General features: G+C 39.7%; 1 protein-coding gene across 1 annotated transcript; it reads left to right on the forward strand.

Annotated features, from left to right (window-relative positions):
• Positions 1-1,042: 1,042 nt before the first annotated feature.
• LOC112655360 (small ubiquitin-related modifier 1-like) lies at positions 1,043-2,261 on the forward strand. Its single transcript, XM_035712282.2, has one exon. It carries the CDS (start codon positions 1,043-1,045, stop codon positions 1,538-1,540), a length of 498 nt encoding a protein of 165 aa, XP_035568175.2. The 3' UTR covers positions 1,541-2,261.
• The last annotated feature ends 16,821 nt before the right edge of the window (positions 2,262-19,082 follow it).

Genomic DNA, 19,082 nt, shown 5'->3' on the forward strand with positions numbered 1-19,082 from the left:
CCATCTGGAGTAAGGCCAAGAAGAATGTCTATTTCAGGGGCACCTGGGTGGCTCAGTGGCTGAGCATCTGCCTTTGGCTCAGGTTGTGATCCTGGGGTCCTAGGATCGAGTCCCACATTAGGCTCCCCAAAGAAAGCCTGCTTCTCCCTCTGCCTATGTCTCTGCCTGTGTGTGTTGCATGAGTAAATAACTACATTTTTTAAGATTCTTTTTATTTATTTTTTCATTAGAGACAAACACAGAGAGAAAGGCAGAGACACAGGCAGAGGGAGAAGCAGGCTCCATGCAGGAAGCCCAACGTGGGACTCGATCCCGGGTCTTCAGGATCACACTCTGCGTCAAGGGCAGGCGCTAAACCACTGAGCCACCCAGGGATCCCAATAAAATATTTTTTAAATATCTAAAATTTTTAATTAAAATAAAATTAAATAATAAAATTTTTAATCATTTAAAAATATTTTTTAAAAAAGAATGTCTATTTCAAATTACTAGCAAAAGCAGTATTGGAATGGCTAGTTTTAGAATGGACAAGACAGAAGAAACGAATCTTGTGGTCTATTTCCCTAGAGCAGACTTCCTCACTTCCCCTGATGTCCATGGCCTTTGTGTTGTTACCTAGAATCACCACCTCTTTTTCTTCAAGCCTTTTAGACCTAATCTAGTCTTTTACCTCGCCACTCTGTCTCCTAGGACGGATACCCAGTGGTATAATTGAATCAGTGTTTCCAAAATGGCGGTGTTTAAAGTGAGGTGTTTTTTTTTTTTTTTAATCACTTTTGTCAGACAAAAGAACAGAATACAAATTTGGCAGGTTAGCAAAGCTAGATGTTTCCCTCACCAAATCAGCAGCGCAGAAGGAAAAGAGGAAGAGAGGAAGCAGGAGAGGGAGAAGGGAGCAGAGGAGAATGGAAAATGAAGAACAGGAAAGGAAGGAGGAAGGAAAGATAAAATGTTTGCATTGGATCCACTGAGGTGCCCTACAATCCCAGAAAGAGGACTGTTTTCAGTAATTCAAAGCAACATAGAGGCGAGAAATCTAGGTATGCCAGTCCTCAGCACTCAGTACTCAGACAAAGCTATACCCACTGATGCCGCCTCAGGAAGTCCCTCCACCGCCTGTGGTGCTGTGGGGAAGAGAGACGGATTTGTAAACCCCGGAGGCCAGGCCGCAGCCACCGTCACCTTGTCTGACCAGGAGGCAAGACCTTCAACTGAGGACTTGGGAGATAAGAAGGAAGGAGAATACATTAAACTCAAAGTCATTGGACAGGATAGCAGCGAGATTCACTTCAAAGCGAAAATGACCGCCCATCTGAAGAAACTCCAAGAATCCTACTGTCAAAGACAGGGAGTTCCCATGAATTCGCTCAGGTTTCTCTTTGAAGGTCAGAGAGTTGCTGATAATCACACCCCAAAAGAACTGGACGTGGAGGAAGAAGATGTGATTGAAGTTTATCAGGAACAAACAGGGGGGTCGTTCTACGATTTAGATACTCTTTTTATTTTTGTTTCTTTCCCCTCAATCCTTTCTTATTTTTAAAAATAGTTCTTTTGTAATGTGCTGGTCAAAACGGAATTGAAAACTGGCACCCCATCTCTTTAAAACATCTGGTGATTTGAATTCTGGTGCCCATTATTCATTATCACTTGTCTTCCTTGTGCTGATTTTTGGTGATCAAACCTCAGCCCCCTTCATATTGCCCTTTCCTTTTCAAAAATTACTTGTGTGCACAGAGAGGCCACCTTTTCCAGGGCCGTGCATTTTCAGGCTTGTGACAATAAGTAAGATCGACCACTACAGGTGTTCATGATGACTTTCCAATTGGCCCTGAAGTTCTAGCACGTGATTGCTTCACTCCTGGACTATGACTTTCAGTGGGACATGAAAGTTTTTCAGAGAACTGAACTGTGGAAAAATGATCTTTCCTTAACTTGAAGCTTCTTTTAAAATTTGAGGGTCTGGACCAAAGAAAGAAATATCAGGCTGGAGTCGAGAAGACAGAGATGGTAAGAGTAAATGACTAACTCCAAAGATGGCTTCACTGAAGAGAAAGCATTTTAAGATAAAAGTCTTGTCAGAAAATCCCAGAAAAGTTCTAATTTTCATTAGCAGTTAATAAAGCTATTCATGCAGAAGTGTATTCAACAGAACACTGCTCTTTTTTATTTTATTTGTACTTTTTGGCCTGGGATATGGGTTTTAAATGGACATTGTCTGTACCAGTTTCATTAAAATAAACAAAATATTTGTAAAAAAAAAATCTGCTTCAGGCAGAGACCCTACTCAGATCTATTAGAAATAGAAGACAAGGTAGAAAATAGGAGCTGGAGTCCTAAAAAAAATTGTATTAAGCCAAGCTTTACTTTGTATTGAATTACATAAGCTAGGACATTTTATTTACCTTTGAGCCCTGATTTTCAGGTGTATAAAATACTTTTAGGAACACTCACTTTTCGATGTCACTTTAAATTAAAATCTGTATATGTATGTGTGCTTATTATGCATCACCCACCATAGAACTCAACATAGTCTTGATAACTTCTAATTCACTTCCTTACAGAATTACTGTTAGGATTATATGAAATAATGTGTTTGCAGGCACTTGGAAAACAGTAGATTAGCTTGACAAGCTTACAAAGTAATAAAATGATGCTTGGAAAAATAGCTTTAGCCATATACATATCCTCATGATTCTTTTTAAGTTGACGTTGAAAATGAACCTATTTTATTTTACTGAATAATACCTTGTAGCCTTATTGAAGTTCTAAATATTCTACATGCTAAAATAAAATTATAGTACACTCCCTAAAGTATTTTCAATCACTATAAAATACCATCTAACTGCAGAGCCTGGTTTTTAGATGCAAGCCATATTTGACTTTGAAACTATGCTGGCTGAGAGAGAAAAGGCAGTGTTGATTAGCTTTCTAAGCTCCACTAGATTTTCAGGATAATCATCTTCTCTAAGTTTTAGTTGTGTAAATATGGCCATAATCTGTATTTATGTGACTTCCAAAATTTAGGTGAAAGTGGTTCCAAACCCTTAGATCTCTGACCCACTTTGGTGGTTAGTTGCAAAAGATCTACACACTCATATACACACAGAATGTTAATTTCTCATTGGCTCAATAATGCCTCATGAATATTTGTGCTAATATTTTAAACATTGCTTGCTCTTGGGGATTCATAAAATAACATCTCAAAGCATTTATAGTAGAAAAGACTTTTGCTTGCAAGTAAAGGAAACCCAGTTTGAACCCTAAATGATGTTTATGGACACATATATCTAAAAAGTATATGAGTAAATGCAGGCATGAATAGTTTCAGGGACCCAAACCATGAAAATGGTTCTCCATCTCTTTAGATATCTCAGCGCTATCTCTTATCATTGAGATTAATTCTCATACATACTTTATCATTGTGTAGATGTTGCCAACAGCTACAGGCTTATGTGGGCCAATCCCAGCGATCCAGGACAAAAGGAACAACCTCACTCTCAACAGTCCCAGCCAAGGTTCAAAGACCATCTGCAACTGGGTAGTCCATGCTCATCCTGGAAATAATTACTAAATAATTACTGTGGCCCTGGAGAAGAAGTACTATGATAGGCCAGGCCAGAGTCACATGCTCAGTCTTAGAGCCAACAATTGAGTGAAAATCATCCAACATGAATGGATTGAAAATAGAAAAAGAGAGATGATTCACCATAGGAAATTTGGGGTACTGGGACATCAATAAAGGGAGGGAATGCTGACCAGCAAAAGTAACAGATGGCCATTACAGCATTCTGGATTCCATAGTGGTAATTTGCAATGCTGTATTTTCTCAACTAGTATAGATCTTAAAATGTTTTGTTGTTTAAAAAGGGGTCCTTCCAATGGGCACTGAGGGGGGCACTTGGTGGGATGAGCACTGGGTGTTAAGCTATATGTTGGCAAATTGAACTCCAATTAAAAAAATTTTTAAGGAGTCCTTCCATTTGAAAAGCTTGAGAATCTCTAATCAATTCTCCTTTCTATAGGAGCATATGGACGAGGGGCGCTTGGGTGGTTCATTTGGTTAAGTATCCGACTCTTGGTTTCAGCTCAGGTCATGATCTCAGAGTTGTGGAATTGAGCCCTGTAGGCTCCCTGCTCACTGGGGAGTCTATTTAAGACTTGCTGTCCCTCTTCCCCTGCCCCTCCCTGCACTCATTCATTCTCTCTCTCTCTCTCTCTCTCTCTCTCTCTCAAAATAAATAAATATTTTTGAAAAAGGAATATATGGGAACACCTGGGTGGCTCAGCGGTTGAGCGCCTGCCTTTGGCCCAGGCGTGATCCTGGAGTCCCGGGATCAAGTTCCACATTGGGCTCCCTGCATGGAGCCTGCTTCTCTCTCTGCCTCTGTCTCTGCCTGTCTCTCTGTGTCTCTCATGAATAAATAAATATTTTTCCAAAAAAAAGGAGTATATGGACTAATATAGATCAAATACATGGTTGAATAACTGAAGTGTGTGTCTCTCAATTTAGATGATTACTATGGTGAGTGTGATAACATAGACAGCTGCTTTGGAACTTCTCATGCCTGTAAGTCACTAGCACAGTGAGTTTTCTTGGCCCATTAAGTAACTTCTGAGAACATTGCCTTCTCCAGGGAGCAGGAAACACTACAAAAGAAACTTTTATGAAGCACATTTTTCAGCAAGAATTTTCTTTCAGTTGAACTGTTTATTCTTGAATCTTTTGAGATATCCAGGTTAGCTGCTTACAGAATGAGTTTATGAACTTTCTTAGTGCTAATTTGAAATTAGTTATGCATTCTACATATAAAGGTCTTTAATCTTACAGTAATTCTTTCCTTGAGATAGCTTAGCTCAAAGGAGTTTTATGAGGTTGATCATTATAGCATGGACTAAATGAGGACAATTGTTATAATAATTATGTACTTAGGAGTGGCAAGTGCTCCCCTTCCACTTGTGTACCCTTCAAGCTACCCAGCTACCTGGATGTTTATCCTTAATTGGAGGGAAGATCGATAGTGCCATAACAGACTACTTCACAATTACTTTGTGTATAAGGTTTTTCTAAAATTTATTTATTTATATGACAGTACCAGTGGAGGGAGGGAACAGAATAAGAGGGAAAGAATCTCCAGCAGACTCCCCACTGAGTCCAGAGTGGGACATGGGGCTCAAACTCACAACCCTGAGATCATGACCTGAGCCCAAATCAAGAGTCAGATGTTTAACTGACTGAGATGACTGGGGACCCCTTTTAAGTTTTTATAAAAGTAAATACTTGCTTGATAATGCCTATTTAATTTTTTCATAATGCCTATTTTTTTTTATAATTTTTTTTTAATTTTTATTTATTTATGATAGTCACAGAGACAGAGAGAGAGAGAGAGAGAGAGAGAGGCAGAGACAGGCAGAGGGAGAAGCAGGCTCCATGCACCGGGAGCCCGATGTGGGAGTCTCCAGGATCGCGCCCTGGGCCAAAGGCAGGCACCAAACCGCTGCGCCACCCAGGGATCCATGCCTATTTATTTTAATCGTACATTCTTTCAGCACTGTGGAGCTCTGTGGTTTAAATCTCAGATAGTGCTATATAAATGACAAAGTCCAATCTATTCATAAAATCACATGTCTCAGTTAACACTGTAATGTTTAGACCCACCCCAAATCCTCTTCCCTAACAAGTTGCAACTAAATATCTTTGGCTTAAAGAAGACTCTGATAGATCTTAATTTAAAATAGTTGGTCTTTTGGGATCCCTGGGTGGCTCAGCGGTTGAGTGTCTGCCTTTGGCCCAGGGTGTGATCCTGAAGTCCTGGGATCGAGTCCCACATCAGGCTCCCTGCATGGACCCTGCTTCTCCCTCTGCCTATGTCTCTGCCTCTCTCTCTGTGTGTCTCTCATGAATAAATAAACAAAATTTTTTTAAAAAATAGTCGATCTTTCGGTTTTTTTTTAGTCTATCTTTCAAAGCAAAAATTCACATTTGCAAATAACCCAAATTCATTTTCCTTTTTCTCCTCATGTTCCTCCTTGTCCTTCACCTATTATTTATTAAATAATATTCTTTTGTGATGCTAATCTTTGTATGTTTTTTTGCAAATTATCTATCCAATGAGGGATTAATATCCAAAACATATAAAGAAGCCATGCAATTCATCATCACTGACCATCAGGGAAATGCAAATCAAAACTACAATGAGATATCACCTCACACCTGTCAGAAAGGCTAAAATAAAAAACCCAAGAAACAACAAGTATTGGAAAGGATATAGAGAAAAAGGGAACCTCTTGCCCTGTTGCTGTTGGTAGGAATGCAAACTGGTGCAGCCACTGTGGAATACGTATGGAGTTTCTTCAAAAAGAAAGACTATTCTGGGGATCCCTGGGTGGCGCAGCGGTTTGGCGCCTGCCTTTGGCCCGGGGCGCAATCCTGGAGATCCAGGATCGAATCCCACATCGGGCTCCCTGCATGGAGCCTGCTTCTCCCTCTGGCTGTGTCTCTGCCCCTCTCTCTCTCTCTCTCTCTCTCTCTGTGGGACTATCATAAATAAATAAAAATTAAAAAAAAAAAAGAAAGACTATTCTGTATGTTGGTAAATTGAACACCAACAAAAAATAAATTAAAAAAAAAACAAAAAGAGTTAAAAAATAAAAATAAATTTAAAAAAAGAAAGACTAGCCTTTGATTCAGCAATCACACTACTGGGTATTAGTGATTCACACAATACTAAACACTAATTCAAAGGGATACATGTTGATACTGTACATAGAAAACCCAAAAGCCTCCACCCCAAGATTGCTAGAACTCATACAGCAATTTGGCAGTGTGGCAGGATACAAAATCAATGCCCAGAAGTCAGTGGCATTTCTATACACTAACAATGAGACTGAAGAAAGAGAAATTAAGGAGTCAATCTCATTTACAATTGCACCCAAAAGCATAAGATACCTAGGAATAAACGTAACCAAAGAGGTAAAGGATCTATACCCTAAAAGCTACAGAACACTTCTGAAAGAAATTGAGGAAGACACAAAGAGATGGAAAAATATTCCATGCTCATGGATTGGAAGAATTAATATTGTGAAAATGTCCATGCTACCCAAGGCAATTTACACATTTAATGCAATCCCTATCAAAATACCAGGGACTTTCTTCAAAGAGTTGGAACAAATCATCTTAAGATTTGTGTGGAGTCAGAAAAGACCCTGAACATCCAGGAGAATATTAAAAAAGAAAACCATATCTGGGGGCATCACAATGCCAGATTTCAGGTTGTACTACAAAGCTATGGTCATCCAGACAGTGTGGTACTGGCACAAAAAGACACAAAGATCAATGGAACAGAATAGAGAATCCAGAAGTGGACCCTCAACTTTATGGTCAACTAATATTCGACAAAGGAGGAAAGACTATCCACTGGAAGAAAGACAGTCTCTTCAATAAATGGTGCTGGGAAAATTGGACATCCACATACAGAAGAATGAAACTAGACCACTCTCTTACACCAGACACAAAGATAAACTCAAAATGGATGAAAGATCTAAATGTGAGACAAGATTCCATCAAAATCCTAGAGGAGAACATAGGCAACACCCTTTTTGAACTCGGCCATAGTAACTTCTTGCAAGATACATCCATGAAGGCAAAAGAAACAAAAGCAAAAATGAACTATTGGGACTTCATCAAGATAAGAAGCTTTTGCACAGCAAAGGATACAGTCAACAAAACTCAAAGACAACCTACAGAATGGGAGAAGATATTTGCAAATGACATATCAGATAAAGGGCTAGTTTCCAAGATCTATAAAGAACTTATTAAACTCAACACCAAAGAAACAAATAATCCAATCATGAAATGGGCAAAAGACATGAACAGAAATCTCACAGAGGAAGACATAGACATGGCCAACATGCATATGAGAAAATGCTCCGCATCACTTGCCATCAGGGAAATACAAATCAAAACTACAATGAGATACCACCTCACACCAGTGAGAATGGGGAAAATTAACAAGGCAGGAAACAACAAATGTTGGAGAGGATGCGGAGAAAAGGGAACCCTCTTACACTGTTGGTGGGAATGTGAACTGGTGCAGCCACTCTGGAAAACTGTGTGGAGGTTCCTCAAACAGTTAAAAATATACCTGCCCTACGACCCAGCAATTGCACTGTTGGGGATTTACCCCAAAGATACAAATGCAATGAAACGCCGGGACACCTGCACCCCGATGTTTCTAGCAGCAATGGCCACGATAGCCAAACTGTGGAAGGAGCCTCGGTGTCCAACGAAAGATGAATGGATAAAGAAGATGTGGTTTATGTATACAATGGAATATTACTCAGCTATTAGAAATGACAAATACCCACCATTTGCTTCAACGTGGATGGAACTGGAGGGTATTATGCTGAGTGAAGTAAGTCAGTCGGAGAAGGACAAACATTATATGTTCTCATTCATTTGGGGAATATAAATAATAGTGAAAGGGAAAATAAGGGAAGGGAGAAGAAATGGGTGGGAAATATCAGAAAGGGAGACAGAACGTAAAGACTGCTAACTCTGGGAAACGAACTAGGGGTGGTGGAAGGGGAGAAGGGCGGGGGGTGGGAGTGAATGGGTGACGGGCACTGGGTGTTATTCTGTATGTTAGTAAATTGAACACCAATAAAAAAAAAATGAAAAAAAAAATAAAAATAAAAAAATAAAAAAAAAAATAAAAAATAAAAAAAAAAAATAAAAAAAATAAAAAAAAAAAAAATAAAATAAAATAGTTGGTCTTTTGGGATCCCTGGGTGGCTCAGCGGTTGAGTGTCTGCCTTTGGCCCAGGGTGTGATCCTGAAGTCCTGGGATCGAGTCCCACATCAGGCTCCCTGCATGGACCCTGCTTCTCCCTCTGCCTATGTCTCTGCCTCTCTCTCTGTGTGTCTCTCATGAATAAATAAACAAAATTTTTTTAAAAAATAGTCGATCTTTCGGTTTTTTTTTAGTCTATCTTTCAAAGCAAAAATTCACATTTGCAAATAACCCAAATTCATTTTCCTTTTTCTCCTCATGTTCCTCCTTGTCCTTCACCTATTATTTATTAAATAATATTCTTTTGTGATGCTAATCTTTGTATGTTTTTTTGCAAATTATCTATCCAATGAGGGATTAATATCCAAAACATATAAAGAAGCCATGCAATTCATCATCACTGACCATCAGGGAAATGCAAATCAAAACTACAATGAGATATCACCTCACACCTGTCAGAAAGGCTAAAATAAAAAACCCAAGAAACAACAAGTATTGGAAAGGATATAGAGAAAAAGGGAACCTCTTGCCCTGTTGCTGTTGGTAGGAATGCAAACTGGTGCAGCCACTGTGGAATACGTATGGAGTTTCTTCAAAAAGAAAGACTATTCTGGGGATCCCTGGGTGGCGCAGCGGTTTGGCGCCTGCCTTTGGCCCGGGGCGCAATCCTGGAGATCCAGGATCGAATCCCACATCGGGCTCCCTGCATGGAGCCTGCTTCTCCCTCTGGCTGTGTCTCTGCCCCTCTCTCTCTCTCTCTCTCTCTCTCTCTGTGGGACTATCATAAATAAATAAAAATTAAAAAAAAAAAAAAGAAAGACTATTCTGTATGTTGGTAAATTGAACACCAACAAAAAATAAATTAAAAAAAAAACAAAAAGAGTTAAAAAATAAAAATAAATTTAAAAAAAGAAAGACTAGCCTTTGATTCAGCAATCACACTACTGGGTATTAGTGATTCACACAATACTAAACACTAATTCAAAGGGATACATGTTGATACTGTACATAGAAAACCCAAAAGCCTCCACCCCAAGATTGCTAGAACTCATACAGCAATTTGGCAGTGTGGCAGGATACAAAATCAATGCCCAGAAGTCAGTGGCATTTCTATACACTAACAATGAGACTGAAGAAAGAGAAATTAAGGAGTCAATCTCATTTACAATTGCACCCAAAAGCATAAGATACCTAGGAATAAACGTAACCAAAGAGGTAAAGGATCTATACCCTAAAAGCTACAGAACACTTCTGAAAGAAATTGAGGAAGACACAAAGAGATGGAAAAATATTCCATGCTCATGGATTGGAAGAATTAATATTGTGAAAATGTCCATGCTACCCAAGGCAATTTACACATTTAATGCAATCCCTATCAAAATACCAGGGACTTTCTTCAAAGAGTTGGAACAAATCATCTTAAGATTTGTGTGGAGTCAGAAAAGACCCTGAACATCCAGGAGAATATTAAAAAAGAAAACCATATCTGGGGGCATCACAATGCCAGATTTCAGGTTGTACTACAAAGCTATGGTCATCCAGACAGTGTGGTACTGGCACAAAAAGACACAAAGATCAATGGAACAGAATAGAGAATCCAGAAGTGGACCCTCAACTTTATGGTCAACTAATATTCGACAAAGGAGGAAAGACTATCCACTGGAAGAAAGACAGTCTCTTCAATAAATGGTGCTGGGAAAATTGGACATCCACATACAGAAGAATGAAACTAGACCACTCTCTTACACCAGACACAAAGATAAACTCAAAATGGATGAAAGATCTAAATGTGAGACAAGATTCCATCAAAATCCTAGAGGAGAACATAGGCAACACCCTTTTTGAACTTGGCCACAGCAACTTCTTCCAAGATACATCCATGAAGGCAAGAGAAACAAAAGCAAAAATGAATTGGGACTTCATCAAGATAAGAAGCTTCTGCCCAGCCAAAGAAACAGTCAACAAAACTAAAAGACAACCTACAGAATGGGAGAAGATAATTGCAAATGACCTATCAGATAAAGTACTAGTATCCAAGATCTATAAAGAACTTCTTAAACTCAACAGCAAAGAAACAAACAATCCAATCATGAAATGGGCAAAAGACATGAACAGAAATCTCACAGAGGAAGACATAGACATGGCCAACAAGCACATGACAAAATGCTCCGCATCACTGGCCATCAGGGAAATACAAATCAAAACCACAATGAGATACCACCTCACACCAGTGAGAATGGGGAAAATTAACAAGGCAGGAGACAACAATGTTGGAGAGGATGTGGAGAAAGGGGAACCCTCTTGCACTGTTGGTGGGAATGTGAACTGGTGCAGCCACTCTGGAAAACTGTGTGGAGGTTCCTCAAAGAGTTAAAAATAGATCTGCCCTACGACCCAGCAATTGCACTGCTGGAGATTTACCCCAAAGATACAGATGCAGTGAAACGCCAGGACACCTGCACCCCGATGTTTCTAGCAGCAATGTCCACAATAGCCAAACTGTGGAAGGAGCCTCGGTGTCCATCGAGAGATGAATGGATAAAGAAGATGTGGTTTATGTATACAATGGAATATTCCTCAGCCATTAGAAATGACAAATACCCACCATTTGCTTCGACGTGGATGGAACTGGAGGGTATTATGCTGAGTGAAATAAGTCAATCAGAGAAAGACAAACATTATATGGTCTCATTCATTCGGGGAATATAAAAAATAGTGAAAGGGAATAAAGGGGAAAGGAGAGAAATGAGTGGGAAATATCAGAGAGGGAGACAGAACATGAGAGACTCCTAACTCTGGGAAACGAACAAGGGGTGATGGAAAGGGAGGTGGGCGGGGGCTGGGGGCGCATGGGTGATGGGCACTGAGGGTGGCACTTGATGAGATGAGCACTGGGTATGTTATGCTATATGTTGGCAAATTGAACTCCAATAAAAAAATAATAAAATAATGAAATAATAAAAAAAAGAAGGGATACATGTCCCACTATGTTTATAGCAGCATTATTTACAAAAGCCAAGATATGGGAGCAACCCAAGTGTCCATCCATTGATGAATAGATAAAGAAGATGTGGTATGCATATAATGGAATATTATTATATTTAAAAATGAAAAAGAATAAAATCTTGCCATTTTCAGTGACACGGATGGAGCTAGAGAGTATAATACTAAGCATAATATATCAGAGAAAGATAAATGCTATATATTTTACTCATATTTGGAATTTAAGAAAAAAACAAGCAAAAGGGGGAAAAAAGAGCAAGAGGGGCAAACCAAGAAACAGACTCTTTTTTAAAAAGATTTTTTTTTAATTTATTTATTCATGAGAGACACAGAGAGAGAGAGAGAGAGGTAGAGACACAGGCAGAGGGAGAAGCAGGCTCCATGCAGGGAGCCCAATGTGGGACTCGATCCCAGGACTCCAGGGTCACGCCCTGGGCCGAAGGCAGGGGCTAAACAGCTGAGCCACCCAGGAATCCCCCAAGAAACAGACTCTTAATGATAGAGAATATACTGATGGTTGCCAGTGGGGAAGTGTGTGGAGTATGATTTAAAGAGGTGATGGGGATTAATAAGGAGTATGCTTGTTGTGATGAGCACCGGGTGATATATGGAAGTGTTGAATCACTATAATGTACACCTGAAACTAATATACTGTATGCTAACTAACTGGAGTTCAAATAAAAATTTTAGGGGCACCTGACTGGTTCAGTTGGTAGAACATACAAGTCTTGATCTTGGGGTTGTGAATTTGAGCCCCACTTTGGGCACAGAAATTACTTTAAAAAATTAAAACTTAAAAAAATTAAAAACTTAATAAAAGTGGTCTTCTTTTTATACTTTCTAGGTTCCTCCATATTTTCTTTCTTAAAACTTGGTTTATTGAGGTACAATAGTCATTTTATAAATTGTGCATATTTAAAATACAAAATTTAATAAGTTTTAACACACTACCAAGAAATCATGATCATAATCAAGAAAAGGGACATATTTAACACCCTCAAAAGTGATTTATGTTTGAACATCTCCAAAAGCTAGATGTAACAGAAAGGTATATTTGATTCAATAAAAGTAATAACTTTATAATAATATCCAGTTTGAAAAATCCTGGGTAACAAAAGAAATGGGTTTATTGTCATTTGATATACTCAATGAAGTGGGAGTTGACATCTGCTATGTCCCTCTCAATTCTGAGATACTCTGATTATCTGAAAATCAGTGTTTCCCTTCTATCAGGGAATATGCCATAAGTCTCATTTTTTGGAATTATCTTATAAATTTTAGACCAAAACTTAACCAAAAATAAACCCACATAATTCTACTGCCACAGCACAACCATTATTACCTTTTTGCACATTTCCTTCCAGTCTTTTTTCCAAATGCGTGTTCTATTTTTATAGTTGATTGTACTTTCACTGTCCTTACCATTTTATACAACTTGTTTCACTTGATATTTTCTCCATAGTCATAATTTGCTCGTCTTTTAGGTTGTTATTATGAAATAATTATAGATTTCTAGGAAATTGCAAAAAATGTACAGGGAACTTCTGTGTACTCTTCATCCAGTTTCCCCCAATAATAACACGTTATATAATTCTAGTACAATATCAAAACCAGAAAGTTGACACTGATACAATGCACAGGGTTTATTCAGATTTCATCAGTTTTATGTGCACTCATTTGTGCACACCTGTGTGTATAGTTCTATGGAGTTATATCATACGTTCAGAATTGTGTATCCATCACCACAATCAAAATACAGACCTTTGCCGTCACCAAAAGGCTCCTTCCTGCCACCCCTTTATAGCTATGCCTACTCCTTTGCCCTCCCCATTCCTAATCCCTGGAAACCACCAATCTGTTCCCCATTTCCATAATTTTGTTACTCTCACAATGTAATATGACATAATCATAGAATATTTAACATTTTGCAGTTGATTTTTTCACTTAGCGTAGTTCCTTTGAGGCTCATACAAGTCACTGTGTGCATCATTAGTTCACTGCTATTTATGGAAGAGCAGTAGTCCATTATTTTTATAAGAGTTTTTTTACATTCACCCATTGAAGAACATTTGGGTTGTGTCTAGTTTTTGTCTATTACAAATAAGGCTACTATAAACATTTGTGTACAGTTTTTTATGTGAGTACGTTTTTGTATCTCTGGAATGAATTGCTAGATTGTATGCTGTTAGGGACTGAATATTTGCATCTCTTCCCCTGCCCCAGCCCCCACAAATATTCACAGTATGGCTGCATTTGGAGTAAGGGAGTAATTAAGGTTAAATGAGGTCACAAGGGTGGGGCCTCAATAACTGTAAGACTAATAGCCTTATAAGACACCATAGAGCTAGCTAGCTCTTTCCCTCTTTTCATGTGCATGTACCAAGAAAAAGCCATATGAGGAAATATTGAGAAGGTGGCCATCAGAAAGCCAGGAAGAGAGCTCTCACCAGAAACCAAATTGGCCAGAACCTTAATCTTGGACTTATGGCCTCCAGAACTGTGAAAAATAAGTTTCTGTTGTTTAAGTCACCCAGCCTGAGGCATTTTGTTATGGAAGCCCAAGCCAACTAATACATATGGTAAATGTAGGTTTAGTTATCAAAGAAACTGTCAGACAGTTTCCCAGAGTGGCTGCATCATTTTACATTTATTTCTTTTATTAAATTCAACTAGCCAACATATAGTACATTATTAGTTTTGGATGTAGTGTTCAATAATTTATCCATTGCATGTAACACCCAGTACTCATCCCATCACATGCCCTCCTTAATGCCCATCACCCAGTTATCCCATCCCTCCATCCTTTTCCCATTCAGTTCTATCATTAATTATTAATGAACCAGTTTCTCTGCATCTTTACCAGCATTTGGTATTGCTGCTATTTTTATTTTAGCCATTCTGATATATATGTACTGATATCCCTTTGTGGTTTTAAGTCGCATTTCCCTAAGGGCTAATAGCATTAAATACTTTTTCATGTGCCATACTTCCCTAAAACTTTGAAATGTCGGGTGTAAATCTCAATCCACAAAAGATTATATGTGCTAAAACCTTAACCTTGTTTTTCTGAAACTGAATGTGTTTTCCTATGTACCTATATCAGTCAGTTATTGTGCAAATAATTCAGCATAAGAATTAAACTCAAAATCTCAGTAGAGTACAATAGTAAGCATTTTTATAGGCCGATTTATACAGGATTTGGCTGGATGGCTTTCCTCAAAACTGTAGTCTGACTGGACATGGCTGGGGTGGCTCTACCCAACGTGTGTGCATTTTGGAATCCAGATAGAAGGAGCAGCAGCTCCCATGAGGAAGCTCTTTCCATGGTGATAGTAGAGGCTCAGGAGGACACATGGAAACATTCAGGCCTCTCAAGACCTAGGCCTGAAACTCATAAACTGTCATTTCTACCCATACACCATTGGCCAAGCAAGTTGTATCTCTAATCCCAGAGTCAGAGGGTGGGGAGGTACACTCTCAGCCTTCTGTGTGAGATCCTACAAATTATATGGTCATGGACAGATGGAGGATACATAATTAAGGCCAAGAATTTTTTTAAAGATTTATTTATTTATTCATTAGAGACACACACAGAGAGAGAGAGAGAGAGAGAGGCGAGACACAGGCAGAGGGAGAAGCAGGCTCCATGCAGGGAGCCCGACTTTGGACTCAATCCCAGGTCTCCAGGATCAGGCCCTGAGCCAAAGGCAGACACTCAACCACTGAGCCACCCAGGCATCCCTGGGCTTTCATAATTCCAAGCAGGAAGGGTAGGGAGGATCCTTTATAGGCGATCATCATCTGTCCATTCTGACATCTTCTAATTCCCCTCTTCATTCCATTGTGCTCTTTAGTCATCAGTCTACATAGGTCATTGCCACATCTTCTTTGGCTAATGACAAGGCCTTTTCAAGTGGGTTGACTCTGTCAAGTCTTCTTGGCCACTAAGAGATCCTGTGGGGTCATACTTGAATGCTCAGGCATGTCTGCCTATACACCATTAATACGTGAAAAGCTTCCCTATCTCAGGAACACCTGAATATTTGAGCCATGGCCTATCTTCTTGCAACATTAACTCAAAGAATGTGTAGCAGTATACCGGACCCAAGTAAACAGGGGTCCTAATGAGATTGCTATGTCCTGAGCCCTGTTATATGGGCAGCTATACATGGTTACTTGATTATTGAGATCATTCATTGTTTACTTGAGTAATCTGTGATTGATGAGATTAAGGAGCACTGGAGAATGGAATCTAGTCATATACTCCTGGAAGGTTTATAATACTATGAAAATATAAATGCTAGCAAGACCCCAAAGCATACCCTAATCTGACGCAATTTATGTATACTCGACCTCCTCTCTTGTGACCTTGCAAGTCCCCGTGTGGAGTCATTAAGGATATCGGAAGCTGTGCGCAAGAGTTGTAAGGCCTTTACGGTACTGTCATTGTGGATGCTGACCTTCCTGCCCTGCACCCCTTGTTAAAGCTCAGTACACTTGGTGCTGTGTGAAGCCAGTGGTATCTTTTGAATGAGATTGTCACTCTGAACCTGAGACGACCTTTAGTGGTTTCGGAGGGTTCCAGTCTCCCCTTTATAAAAGGACGTGGCCTAATTTGGGCAGAGATGGTCAGGGAAAGGGCTTCTTTTCAGGAACTACCCTGAAGTTCAAGCTCTTTCCTGTCTTCCAATCCTGTCTCCCTTTCACAGGTCCATAAAAGCTGTCTATACTGATAATACAAGCTTCTAAATCTTTTGTCTTAAGCCACAGACCTGGCTTCGTTTTTCCGCTCAAAAGCCAAGACTCTGATTCTGTTGTCTGTGTGTTCTGAAATGCCAGCCCCTTCTATGAGGAAGTGAAAGTAAAGTGCCTTAGCTCTCTTGGTCCTGTCTCTAAATATTATCCTGCCGTACCTGTCGGGTGAGACAGAGTATTATGTGGTGGCTTGTGTCCATTCTTCTTTGACAACCCCTCATTTCTTTTTCTCCAGCACTACAGAGAGTTCACTTGCCCTGCATTGGAGCAACATGCCGTGTTTAAATAGCAGCCCTTCTATTCACCAATTTTAAAAATGAAATTACCATCCTTGTACCTCTGGCACCCCTGCTTCCCAAACGTCTCCCATGTGTACAGCAACACCAGAGCACAGGACTTCTTACCAGCACCCCTGTGTCTACTTCTCATTCTCATTTCTTCGACCTCTGCCACACTCTGCTCCTTGGAAAGTCCATCTCTCCCCCACTGCCACCCTCCCCACCACCACCTCCTCCCCCACATCTTTCCCTCTCACCTAACGGGTCCTCTCTTTCTATGACTGACACAACAGCCTTGAAAGAGGAAACCACAGATTCTTATAAAAGTGATGCTAATGCCTACCTCACAGGTTTTAGAGATTAAGTGAGCCCACTGACTGGAGATTCCTTTTTGTCAGTTGTAAAACACTACACACATAGCAGTGTCATTGTCCTGTGAGGAGCCATAGGAGTAGCAGCAGCAAGAGTAACATTCCTAGCACCAGATTAAAAAAAAAAAAAAACAACCAGGGACACATGCCTGTCTGGCCATGTCTGCCTAACTGTGGGAACAGGTGGTCAGAAGGTTATTTGCATAAGAGCCTGCGATGCTCATGGAAAATACCTCATTTTGAGAATAGAAAGAAGTGCGGTGAATGTGACACAAGTAACAAAGCTACCGAAGATGATTAATTAATGTTGCAGCAGCTGGGGATGGTAGAAACCTAATTTCAATCATAAAGATCTGAAACTGATACCATAAGCCTTGGTCTCCGAGAGGCAGTGGTGATTCTGAATACAGTATGAGGGCAGCCATTTGAACTCCCCCAGAAGGATTCTTGGGTCATTTGGAGAAAAAGTGGCTGTTGTAAAAATCTAGATAATTAAAAAAAAAAAAAAGCCTAGAGAACATTGGGCCACCTGCACCATGCTTTATGTACCCCTCTAACGGAAGACAACACACGAAGTAGAGGTCACAGAATGCCAGGAAGTATTGGCACATTAAGTGCTCCAGGAGCAGGGCACCTGGGTGGCTCAGTGATTGAGCATCTGCCTTTGGCTCAGGGTGTGATCCTGGGATCCTGGGATCAAGTCCCACATCGGGCTCCCCGCAGGGAGCCTGCTTCTCCCTCTGCCTGTGTCTTTGCCTCTCTCTGTGTCTCTCATGAGTAAATAAATTAAAAAACAGGGGGGCTCCAGCAGTATTGGGGGAATATTGAGGCACCATACAAAGACTGATAAGAGAGAGCCCCTGAATTAACAAATGTATGCTTCAGCTTAGGAGATGACATTAACTTTCAAGAACCATTGAGAATAAACCAATTAAGGCAAACCTGCACCAAGTGCCTCTGCACGAACTAGTAATCACTGTTTGGGGACCGAAAATAATTTGCAGGCCAGTAGAGGTCTGTGGGCCACAATTTGAGCAGCTCTGCATTTGAGAATAAACGATCCTATTCTTTCACTCACACTCACACACACACACACACACACACGTTCTTCTCCTTTGCACTTTTCTATATTGCTACACCTAAGTTTTGAGCTCTTTATATCTAAGAGAACTTCCACTCTTCGTGAGATAAGGAAAAAGACCTGGCTTCTTCTATTACTCCATTTCCCTTGAAAGTCTTCCTAAAGTTTCATAAATAACAAGAAAAATGCTATTTTTCTTAAAAATCAAACAAGTCCAGGCGTACAGTATCACATTGTTTTGTTTTATCTTGTTTTTTTTTTCAGAATTCTCTTGCAGAAAACAAACAAAAAACAAACAAACAAAAAAAACCTCCCACAAAGCCTACAAAACAACGAGCTGATTGCAAATCTTTGGTTCTTGGAAACCTGCAGCTTCTTTGCTCTGCCTTGGGTTCTAGAAGATACTTTCTCTCCCCTCTAGACACACATATCCCCATTGAGGGTCTACATATGTTCCACAAGTGTGAGACACTTCACAAGTGTGATGTTCCACATGTGTGAGACACATCACAAACACAACTCCTTGTTATCAAAGATAATTTGGAAAATAGGGGACAAAAACTCACTAGTCCCATTACCCATGACATACAGTCACCTTGAATATTATGTGTCCTTTCTTCCAGGCTACTCTCCATGCAAAGGTGACTCATTTTATGAAAACATAACTATAAGTCATACTGGATATACAATATTATATCATGATCTTACATTCAATATTACAGAGCAATATTCTTTACACTATTACATAATCTTCACAAATGACATTCTGGATGGTTTTGCAAAATAATTCATCAAATGCTGTACC

Source organism: Canis lupus, chromosome X, assembly GCF_003254725.2.
Source record: "Canis lupus dingo isolate Sandy chromosome X, ASM325472v2, whole genome shotgun sequence".
Lineage (NCBI taxonomy): Eukaryota > Metazoa > Chordata > Mammalia > Carnivora > Canidae > Canis > Canis lupus.